At 36.6% G+C, this 12191-nt stretch overlaps 1 protein-coding gene across 1 annotated transcript; it reads right to left on the minus strand.

The window, feature by feature from the left end:
- Positions 1–7272: 7272 nt before the first annotated feature.
- Positions 7273–11021, minus strand: LOC108676108 (protein hunchback-like). Its single transcript, XM_018164147.2, has 2 exons — positions 10807–11021; positions 7273–8246 (listed from the first exon to the last, which is right to left on the minus strand). The coding sequence occupies exons 1-2, from the start codon at positions 10968–10970 to the stop codon at positions 7856–7858; spliced, it is 555 nt and encodes a 184-aa protein (XP_018019636.1). The 5' UTR covers positions 10971–11021; the 3' UTR covers positions 7273–7855.
- Positions 11022–12191: the final 1170 nt, after the last annotated feature.

Consider the following 12191-nt stretch of genomic DNA (forward strand, 5'->3'; position numbering starts at 1 on the left):
TTGAAGGAGGTGCAGAAGGGGCAGACTATTCGAGTGGGTTTGTCATGTTCCATTGAGTGCTTCATAAACTGGAAGCTGCTCACTGAGGAATATTGGCAGAAGGCGCAGTGAAGAAGAGAATGATTAATCGGCATTTTAATTGCCTTTATTCCACACACTTTCTTCTCAGAACCTCTTCTCTGGAAATATCAACAGAATTGAGATTTGGTCAGGGATAAATGCATCACAATTACCATAGAAACTTTGACGAGTCATGTTTCTTTGAATCACTAAATTACGATAATTTTATAAATTACTAGGCTATAATACCATCAAACAGGATAATAAGGGACAGTTTTGAGCGTTTTTTGTTAATAACTTCTTACCATGAAACATGTTATAAACAAGTTTAAGCTCATTTTATGGCTCTTTGCGAGGGCTATTGTATGGCATCTTAAAAAAATTCCATATGCTATTTGTAAAGTGCCAGACGCAAAATGAAACCATCCCAAATTACCCCTGGGAACGGGGAGCCGTAAAAGGGGGTAACTAAGACTACTTTTTTTAAATTATGCCATTTTTTGCTAGCTAAATTAAACTTAAATTGAAACATGCTGTTCCCGTGTATGCCGCGGTGGGATTAACTTGTAACCCACTCAAGTGAAGCTGAATTGGTCTAATATGGTATAAGTGAAGAGTTATGTTTTATTCTGGGATTTTAAAATACAACTGACATGCCGATGAATGTACAGAGACAATATTGCGTATAGTGCTTTAGGTCTATGGGACTTGGTGTTTGGTAACTAGTGATTGGAATAGGGAGCACAGGACACTGTTCCCAGAGTGTTAAAGGTCTGATCACCAATGACTCGATAAGTATCACTCCTATCTGACACTGAGAGTTCAAACTTTTTCACTATCTCTGACGCTATCAGCGAACGTTCAGCGCCAGAGTCAATTACTGCAACTACTGACCTACCATTCAACTCAACGTTAACCTTCAGCAATGCACATCCAAGGCCTATAAAATTAATAATCTTCCCAGGGACAGGCACTGCCTGTTCAATTCTGGGCAGATGGTTAGGCTTATTTGTGGACGAGAGATTGGCATCTCCGACGGGATTACATTTACAACAGTTAATCTGACACAGGGTTGGCAATGATTAAATCAAAATGATTAAATCATGTGATTAAATCACTTGATTTTTTTATAAAAAATCATGATTTTTTTTTTTTGATTTTTTCATAAATTTAAATATATTAAGTGGCAGTCTTCAATTTATATTGAGGTATTGTTATTCATGGTTTAGTATAAATGTACTATGAATGACAAATTGGTGTATAAACTTGTTGCCTTTAATGTGTACCGGTATTAGGTTCCAATAAATTGAATGTTTTTGGTACAGAGGCATCAAGTGTGCAATACATTGTATGTAGCTAGCAGCTCAGCTAATTCTTATAAGGCTATAAGTAGTCTAACTATTCAACTATTTGTTATATATTGATTACAATATACAATTTAAATGTGTTAGCTAGCTTATACAGGGTGGGGCAGAACTTATTGAACAGTTTGAGGCAAAATAAAAGAGTAATGGAGGTACATAAAGAAGAAAGTCTATTTTCCTCAATACCGGTATTAGCATAACATACCATTTAAAATACTTATGTTTTGGAAACAATATCAGGAAGATGGGGTTTGTTAGCTGCATCACACAGTTGGAGTCGTTCTCGGAATTTTCTACAGCACGTTCACACATATGGCAAGGTATGGCCATAACCTCTGCTGCAATAATCCGTTCCCTTAGCTGTGGTAGGGTGTGAGGGCGACTTCTGAACCCCTTTCGTTTAGATGTGCCCAAAGAAAGAAATCGCAAATGCTCAAATCAGGTGACCTCGCAGGCCACTGTAAATCACCCCTCAGAGTCTGGGAACATGTGTTTCAAAACATTGAGTGACATTCGGGCTGTGTGAGCTGTAGCCCCATCCTGCTGGAACCACACGTCTCCCAATGCTTCATTTTCAACAATGTTTTCCATCCTGGGCTGCAAGAAATTTTGCAACATTGCAGCATAGCGATCGGAATTCACTGTCATGGTTACTCACTCCTCTGAGAATGACTCCAACAGTGTGATGCAGCAACATGATGTACAACCATTTTTTTGAGGTGGCAACTAAAGTTGCCAATTGGCTTTAATGGGTTAAATTGTAAATGTGATTTTAGGGGTGTCATTTAATACCACGGGGGGGGAAGAGGGTGTCCCTTATTACCCTGTCGTGCGGAAATGGCTGCCATTCTTTCTTGGAATGAGATAGGCAAATTTTGTCAATCGCATATTCAAGCTGACACCTGAGTGCAACTTTTATGTAAGTACAATTTTTTAGTAGAGAATATATTTTTTTTGCTCCAGACCTTAGTAGAGGTACTTTTCCAAAATCGCACTTTTCACACTTTTATTCAGCGATTTTCTAGGATAGTAAATGTATGATTTCTTAACTTGCTTTATGCATAATAGATAGTAAAACATTCAAGTTTACACCACTATTTTTAGTTTTGCAATATTTTGATTAGTTTAGCTGCAACAACATTTCTATGAAATGTGCAACAACTGTCCTGATTTACCCCACCCTTTCCTTAGTACCCCATTTGATGATAAACTGTTGATTTTGCTAAACTTTTGTAGCACTTAAATTATTTATGATTCATCTTTCTTCTTGACTTCTTTCATAACTTCAAAATCTTAATTAGTTACACTAAGTTACCAATGCACTGTAAAATTTAGCATACAGGTTGACACATGAACTATTGTGGTAAATTATCATTTAGTAATTTACCAATAACCATTGCATATAGTTTGTTTGCCCATGTAATATCTATATGCAACAATCATTTATTAGGTCTTCCTGTTCTTGGACTCTTCCAGTCACAACTCAGATATAATCACAGCTGGAATTGTAAAGGGTCTCAAAAGGAATAAAGGGTATGTATCCACGTCACCCAAAAATGAAAGACACTTTACAAGTTTACCTAGTCACTAATCACTAACACTTTATGCACTATCGTAGAATTCCAGCCTGGTCAATTCATGTCAGACATGACAGACAGAATTCCATTCATGTCAGACATGATGGCAATAATCATAGCATGATCTCAAGCTTCAAGTGCCAATCAGTATAACCTTTTTAATATCACCATAGTTAGACTTGGCGGCTGCCTCATAGACATAGCCTATGGGAATGATTGCCGTTTGGAATTAAAACACATTATAAAACTTTGTTGTAAAAAATTGCGAAGAAAACATAAGAATCTTTTCTGGAATTTGGAAACAGTTGTAGTTTTTACCGAGCTTACAAGTTTGCAGCAAGCAGACAATATCCAAGTTTTCATTCCAGCAGTGATAAATGATAGAAAATATAAATTGATCTATCAGATCTAAGCCCTGCAAATAGCGATTGCTCAACCCAGCCTGCCTGGGCTAGGCTGACAAATACACAGGCTAGGCGATACAAATCAGTGGCCAACCCACCTGACCTGGGATGCATGCCAGTGTTGGATTAAAGTTTGTGTGTTCAGATAGGTCAATTAACTAATTAACTACAGCTGCTTAGGCGCCAGGATGACAATATTTATAGGCATATATAGCATTCAGATGGTTGATGATGGCTTCAGGGCTGATAATGCTGATTTGAGAGTTAATTTGCTGGTCTAGTTCTATGGCCATGCGCCCCCCCCACAACCTGACTACACGGCTTGGACTTTGGAGTGGATAAAATCTGGATTTGTCCATGAGTACATAACTCGGAAAGTATTCTAAAATAAATTATTATTGAAATGCATTTTCCATTTTGACATTGGCAGAAAAAGAATAGATTCACAGTATTGTGTTTGGTGTAAATTTAAGTTTGAAATTTCACATTGTAGTAGGACTCAATGTACAACGTGTAATCAGTCATGTTGTGGGCCAAAGGTTGTTTGTTGCAAATGGTCACAAAAACAAGGAATTAGTGATGGTCTCCACCTCCCCCACAACCATCCCAATCCACCTTTTTATTCAAAAATTTTCTTGTTTTTTTTTTAAATAATTTATTAGACCAGACACACAAATCCACAATAAGAAGAAAAATGTAGGTACAGACAAAGGAAAGGAGAAGAAACCAGTGCAAAGCCGAGGTACGGGAGTCTAGTCAACCTCAAATGATGGTATGTACCAGTAAGTCTGTTTTTACCCAGTCTGAAAATCAAACATATAATTAACATGATAAACCTTAGGAGTGCACTTAATCCAACCATAAAATATCAATTAACACCTTTAATGAGATTAAATTAGTGAATTATTTTAGGCAGTATACAGTCTACTCGTAACTTGTAATGTTTACACTGAAATTTAAACTCTTTCTTTAATTTTATACTTCGATTTCACATGTCTTTGCATCTCAGGATAGGGGGGTTTGCAGGATCCCTAGTAGGAAAATCCTACTTCCTTGCAGGATCATTGAAAGGTTCTTCCCACAACATTATTGGTAAACGTTAGTGATTACTCGGCGACAAGCCAAATTTAGCAGACATTACTTTACTATGCTGCATTACTACTAACTACACTTTAGTTTAGATGACTTCACAGTGACACATTGTTAAGCACTTTCTAACATTCCCAACATGCGAGATTTTTTTTTACTTATAAGCCATCTGCTTCGGTTTAAATCCAGGCTTGGGCTTTCATTATCTTTTGGCTCTAGTAATTCTGAGTATTTTGTCAAATTTCCCTATGAATGCATTAACTGCATAGAGGCCCTACGCATTGGGTTATAAAATTAAAAATGTGTTATACATGTCTGTGCAAGATCGTAAATTTCCCAAGAATTTACTTCACAGCGTTTAATGGCAAGACAATATCGCATATCATTTCAATGTCCACATTACTAAATGCAGACCATGCACAGTTAACAGTATACATACTTAATGACCACGATAAGTATTTTAATGAACAATAACGTAGGATTTTATGCAGGGTTTGTACCAGTATTTAGAAATCAAATTCCATGACTTTTCATGACCATCAATATCATTTCCCAAAACTTGTATATGACAGGTTTAGCATGACTGAAAGGCTATCCGTGCAGATTCTATTATCACCTACAGTTGATAAATGGCAAACGTCTAAATGCATAGAGTAGGCAGACACAGAGGAACAAAAATGACACATATCTGAAAATCAAGCCCACACTGGTATCAATATGAATTCAATGTGTCAAATCACAACAAATTTTGACTAAAGCTCACAAGATTTGATTGAGTAATGCACACATGCAGTGAGAGCATTTTGCTTCAGCATATCCAAAAAGCAAGGTCCCAGGCCGAAAGTGATGATATATCTTGCCTAGGTTTTGCTGAGTGAAATCTTGCTAGCTTTCAGTCAGTGCATCAGCGTGACCAGGGACTAGAAGTCCCAAACTCATCATAAGGTAAGGTCATAAGGTCTATTGAACTGCCAGGAAACATGAGGCGGAATAAATCACTTATGCCAATGTTGCTATGAAAAGAAAAGAGAGCTGTAACCATTTTCAATGTCTACCAAATTTCAGACATCAGAACATCTTTTGTTACAAAGCTAGTCAGTTCACCAGTGGGAGTGGCTTTAGCAGTGGATACAGGCCTGCTCTCCGTCTTTCAGTCTCTCATTCACAGTGGCCGTAGACACTAAAATGCTGACTTTGGAGCAAGAAACTGCAGTAGCATTGCTGTCAGCGGACCACAAATTGGAAATGCGTGACTGTGCTTTGCTGTGTTGCTTAGCTAACTTGGTGGGTATGCTGACTTTGGCATGGCTCTTCAAACAGCTTCATCCATAATTGACACATGGAAGTCTTTCAAGCACAATGTACATATCACCATACCTTCATGCTTTGGATGATGAGCAAGCCAGTTACGATAAGCTTCTATCCTTAACCACAAGTCATGAAATTTACAATTTTCAGGCGTGGTGATGTAGAAATTGTATGCTGAAGCTGGAATGCTGCCACTGCACATCAAAAGTTGTCCAATGCCACTGAGCTTGGTGACCAAGCTCACGCGATTAGTTCATCAGAACGCAGGAAACAAGAGACTCCACAAACAGTAAACACAAGCAGCACAGAGAAACACTTCCTTTTTCACTCCATTTATTTGCAAATTCCATGACTTTCCATAACCTGAAATGAAATCCACTGACTTTCCAGGCCTGGAAATGAAAAATTAAATTCCATGACTTTCCAGGTTTTCAATGACCGGTACAAACCCCGTCTGTGGGGTATGCTTGTGTATAAGCGACAACAAATCCATGCGACATTTCTTCTTGCTTCGAGTCACTGACATGTAGAACAGCCTCCCTGATAGCATCGTTGCTACTCCGAGTATGAATGCCTTCAAGAACAGACTAGATGAAGCTATGCAGGAGCATATGTTCAATATTGAAAAGTCTAGCACCTTATGGGCCTTGCAATAAATCCAGCAGCTATCTCAATCAATCGGTAGTTATGGAAAGTTTGGGTTCAAAAGGCCGTATCTGGTATGGTATAGTCATAAAAAGTACAAGAATCAGCAAAAGGCCATGGGCCTATTTCTCCAGTGCCAACACTTCTATTCTATTTTGATGCAAGGGCTCACTAACAAAAATGGTTAAGTTAGGAACCTCTTCAGCCAATCACCGATGGATTTTCAAGCTAAACCCGCCAATCGCCTACCATAAATTGGCTGCTATGTGTCCAATGGCCGCTACCTGAGCAAGTTTTGATGGTACAGCCCTAGGTATTAAAATCACCTCATTTTACTGGGCTAACCACAAAAATGTTCTATTTAAGTGCCCTAATATATTTTAACTTTGCTTATGAAAATGCAAGTAGACCTATTAAGAAGACACAAGGAATAAAATGTAGCCATATGTTTTTTCCCAACATTGCTTTGATTGCAGACAACCAGAAGTACTCCACCTATTTAATTTCCATTCAAAATTTAATTCCATATTCAAGCAAAAACTTGTCTACTTTCAATATTTTTCATGGAATTTTAAATTATTTGACAAGAGTAAAAAATCAAATGATCTTTAATGAGTAAATGTGAATAAAAATAATGAAAACTAAAACCATTAATATGACATATTGTTTTTTTCAGGTGAATTCTCTTTGTTCCATTCATGTGAATTTCAAATGAAAATATCCCTTGTATTTTCATCCTTTTGTTGTTCTACCAGTTAGAATAAAATATATTCATGTTAAGTCATATATAGATTAAAAAAAATTGAGCATATATTTTATATTTTAATGGCAAAAAATCTTTACAAACACAGATAAGAGATAGCTTTCCTTTTCACATTATATGTACATTTGAATTTAGGAATTCTGGGTGTGATATACATGTGATGTTAGGGATTGTTGATGCAATTTGAGTTATTTGTGGGTGAGAGTTTGGATAATGGCAAGGCTGATGCCATCTTTGAGTTCAAATAACTAATTTCTTAAAAAAATGCCATTTGTTGTTATTAATTAGCAGGAAGTTGCAAATATGTTGCAACTGAGCATTGGTGTTGTACATTCTTAACAAGAGAGTCATGGAATAAAACCCAAGGCATTAATTAGATTAATATAATTAGACGTGAGATATGCAGTTATCAGAAGTGCATCTGTAATTGTAGACACTGTCTGAACAATCACAAAAAATAAGACATGAATTTCTTCAAGCTGAAAAAGAATTTGTGAACTATTTCAGTTAAAAAACTACCAATGGGAAGTATCTGTTGGCCTAAGAGGTATCTATGCATATTCTATGTATGTATCTGTATATACAGATTATATGTATCTGTATATTCCTTGTATATTCTATGAGTGTAATCTATGTCCATTCCACCTAATAGCACAGGAGATGGTGAACCAACATATGTCGTCTGAATCCTCTAGAATTCAACATAACTTTTCCCTCACACTGAGCACAACTAAACTCTTTATTTGCAACATGAAGTTGTAAATGCACAGCAGTCTGCGCATGATTGGCATTGGTTTCTAAACATGCCGGACACTTCAAACATGGGTCAGTCTTGACACGATTTTTTGCCATATGTCGTAGATTGTGTTCGTAAAACTCCTCCCTGTGCCGAGTTGTGAACGGACAATAATGGCACTTGTGCATGGCAGAGTGGGCACGCATGTGTTGCAGGAAGAAGGGCATGTTCTTGGTAGTGTAGGGGCAATGGGTGCAGGCTAAGTCCTCTTCCAAGTGCAGTAACAAGTGATCCCTGAATCTGCAGAAAACAAATTTATTTGGTCAAGGAACTGATAAGCAAGAATATGTATTATAATTAGCTATACATGTGATCTGTAAGTACAGGTTTATGTAAGTTTTATTGAAGACCAGAGCATGCTTTTTATTAATAATCTTCATGTTTGTTTTTACAAAGAGTTGAACCAAATTTCTTGCTGGTGCCTGGAGATCAAAAGGCAGGTTTCCAAATGACATTCTAAAAGATTGTGACATTTCAAAAATACAATTTTCATTATCAAGCTGGTGAAGGTTTTAAACACTTGAAATTAAATTTTGGAAATGACAGTAGTACATGTCAATGGTATAGTGTATACAATTTAAAATATTAGCTTAAAATACTCTGAAAATAATTTCAGCGACTGGACAAATCCTGTAGTTTGGAGGTTGATAGCTGGAGACTCGCTCTTGATAATGAGGGCCTCAGCTATCGTCAGTCTTGATGGGTCAGGGCACCGCATAACAATGCTGGTGCATGCCTCCAATGTTGCTTGGATCTTGGTCTCATTGTGAGCCTCCTGCATGTGGTTCTTAGGTCCTCCAGATTGGAGGTGGCATGTGAGTCGTCAGCTTAAGGTCATGCTAGTAAGACCAATGTAGTTAATGTTTCGAAGAAGTCTACAACCTTTTTTATTACATGAGAATTTATAAACATTAGTTTCTTGAAGCAGACCAGATTTTTTGCAGGGATTATTATTCATTACAAGGTTTTTAATTTTCTTATTTTTGTAGTAGATCAGAAGTTTTATATTTTCATTATCCATTGTGCTCTTGATATGTGACCTGACCCATCAAGACTGGTGATAGCTGAGGCCCTCATTATCAAGAGCTGAGACTCCAGCTATCAACCTCCAAACTACAGGATTCGTCCGGACGCTGAAATTATCTTCAGAGTAATTTTAAGCTAATATTTTAAATTGTATCTACTATACCACTGATATGTACTACTGTCATTTCCAAAGTTCAATTTAAAGTGTTGTAAAACCTTCACCAGCTTGATAATAAAATTGTATTTTCGAAACGTCGCAATCTATTAAAATGTCATTTGGAAACCTGCTTTTTGATCTCTCAGCGCCAGCAAGAAATTTGGTTTAACTCGTTGAAAAAACAAACAAGAAGATGATTAATAAAAAAGCCTACTCTGGTCTTCAATCAAACTTGCATAAAAGATGAGCTTCTGCCACACTACACCAAGTTTATGTAAGTATTTACGTATAATATAAATAAAAGATCTCTGAATCTGAGAAATTAATGATTTGTAATCAAAATTTTCAAATGTTATTAGGTGTGACAAAAACTACCAAATTATTTATATAAAATTACAGGATGTGCCAGAGAAACTTACTTATTTGAAAGGTCAATTAAAACAGAAGTACTTCAATTGTTGTTTCAACTTTTTTTATTTGAGAATACAATATCCCAATTTTTTTCATATAGTGTTGAAAATGATATTGGATAAATGGTGACCCCCATTGCGCATATACTGATGATGAAGTTGATTTTTTAAATTCGTATCCGCTGTTTGCAGCATATTGATTGGTATGTTGGCAATGGCATCGCGAATGTTGTCCTTGAGGTGTGCTATGGTTTGTGGTCAATCAACATAAACCAAACCAGAGATTTCAAATAACCTCATAAAAAGAAATCGCATGGAGTCAAATCTTGAGAGCATGGCGGCCACTGGAGATCGCCTTTGAGAGAGATGAGGCAGTCGGGAAAATGTTGTCGCAACAAATTCATCGAGTCTCGTGCTGTGTGTGCTGTGGCTCCATCTTGCTGAAACCACACGTTCCTAACGTTCATTTCTTCAAGTCTTGGAAGAAAAAATTCCTCGATCGTGTTCCTGTAACGGGCTCCATTATTGGTAACTGTACAAAATAAAAAATAAGGACCAATTATTCCCACTACCTACATCGCACACCAGGCAGTAACTTTCTCACAGTTAAGTGGCTTCTGGTGAAGCTCACGTGGATTAACACCACACCAATAGTGCATGTTTAGCTTGTTGACGCAGCCGGAAATGTGGAAGTGAGCCGCATCACTGAAAAAATGACTGCGTCTTCAGGCAGGTTGTCAACCAGCATTTTACATGCATTTTGACGNTGATGGTGAAGGGCCGGTTGAAGGAGGTGCAGAAGACTAGTATATATTACCTGTATTTAAACTTGATGGTGTAGGGCCGGTTGAAGGAGGTGCAGAAGACTAGTATATATTACCTGTACATATTTATACTTGATGGTGAAGGGCCGGTTGAAGGAGGTGCAGAAGACTAGTATATATTACCTGTATTTAAACTTGATGGTGTAGGGCCGGTTGAAGGAGGTGCAGAAGACTAGTATATATTACCTGTACATATTTATACTTGATGGTGAAGGGCCGGTTGAAGGAGGTGCAGAAGACTAGTTTATATTACCTGTATTTATACTTGATGGTGTAGGGCCAGTTGAAGGAGGTGCAGAAGACTAGTATATATTACCTGTATTTTTTTATACTTGATGGTGAAGGGCCAGTTGAAGGTGATGCAGAAGACTAGTATATATTACCTGTATTTATGCTTGATGGTGTAGGGCCTATTGAAGGAGGTGCAGAAGGGGCAGACTATTCGAGTGGGTTTGTCATGTTCCATTGAGTGCTTCATAAACTGGAAGCTGCTCACTGAGGAATATTGGCAGAAGGCGCAGTGAAGAAGGGAATGATTAATTGGCATTTTAATTGCCTTTATTCTACACACTTTCTTCTCAGAACCTCTTCTCTGGAAATATCAACAGAATTGAGATTTGGCCAGGGATAAATGAATCACAATAACCATATAGAAACAGTGACAGGTAAGGTTTCTTTGATTCACTAAATTATGATACTTTTATAAATCACTAATCTATGATAATTTCATTCTATTATGAATGGTTCTGTTTCAAGAATATATTTAGATAAACAATGCAACAAGAACTGAACTGTTGCAACTCTCTCTGATTTTTATCTGAACTGTTGCAAAAACTCTCAGTCTTTCACTCCATGATAATTCATGGTGATATTTTTATTCATATATACTGAATCATTGTGAATCTCAGTGACTAACACAGTCTGTAACCACGCCAGAAAATATTTCAGACCCATTGTATATAATTCAATATAATTATAATATATAATAATTACTTGTGCATATTTGCTAACCTTGTGCTTATCAATATGTAATGCAATATACCAAGAATTTTTTACAATTTTAAGAACCATAATAGTTCTGGTCATATACTTTCTTGAAAATCTATGTCATTTGCTTGAATCATTATTTGAATATCATCAAAGGGAGTAATAAGGGATGGTTTTGAGCATTTTTCGTTAATAACTTCTTACCATGAAACATTTCATAAACAAGTTTAGGCCTCATTTTAAAGGTATTTGCAAAGGATATTGAAGGTCATCTTGAAAAAAATTCCATATGCTATTTGTAAGGTGGCAGATGCAAAATGAAAATGTCCCGAATTACCTCTGGAACGGGGTTATCTGGGACACCTTCAATAAAACTCAAGCTTAAAATGTTTGAAGCACGCAAAGTGTACTCATCTACAGGGTCTGCCATATTTATGGCTATGCATGTTTTTTGTCATCTCTCAATGAAACAAACAGGTGCATTTATTTATATATTTAAATATATTGAGTGGCAGTCTTTAATTTATATTGAGGTATTGTTATTCATGGTTTAGTATAAATTTACTATGAATGACAAATTGGTATATAAACTTGTTGCCTTTAGTGTGTATTAGGTTCCAATAAATTGATTTGAATGTTTTTGGTACAGAGGCATCAAGTGTGCAATACATTGTACGTAGCTAGCAGCTTAGCTAATTCTTATAAGGCTATAAGTAGTCTTTAACTATTTGACTATTTGTTATATATTGATTACAATATACAATTTAAATGTGTTAGCTAG

The sequence above is a fragment of the Hyalella azteca genome, unplaced genomic scaffold, assembly GCF_000764305.2.
Source record: "Hyalella azteca isolate HAZT.00-mixed unplaced genomic scaffold, Hazt_2.0.2 contig17835, whole genome shotgun sequence".
NCBI lineage: Eukaryota > Metazoa > Arthropoda > Malacostraca > Amphipoda > Hyalellidae > Hyalella > Hyalella azteca.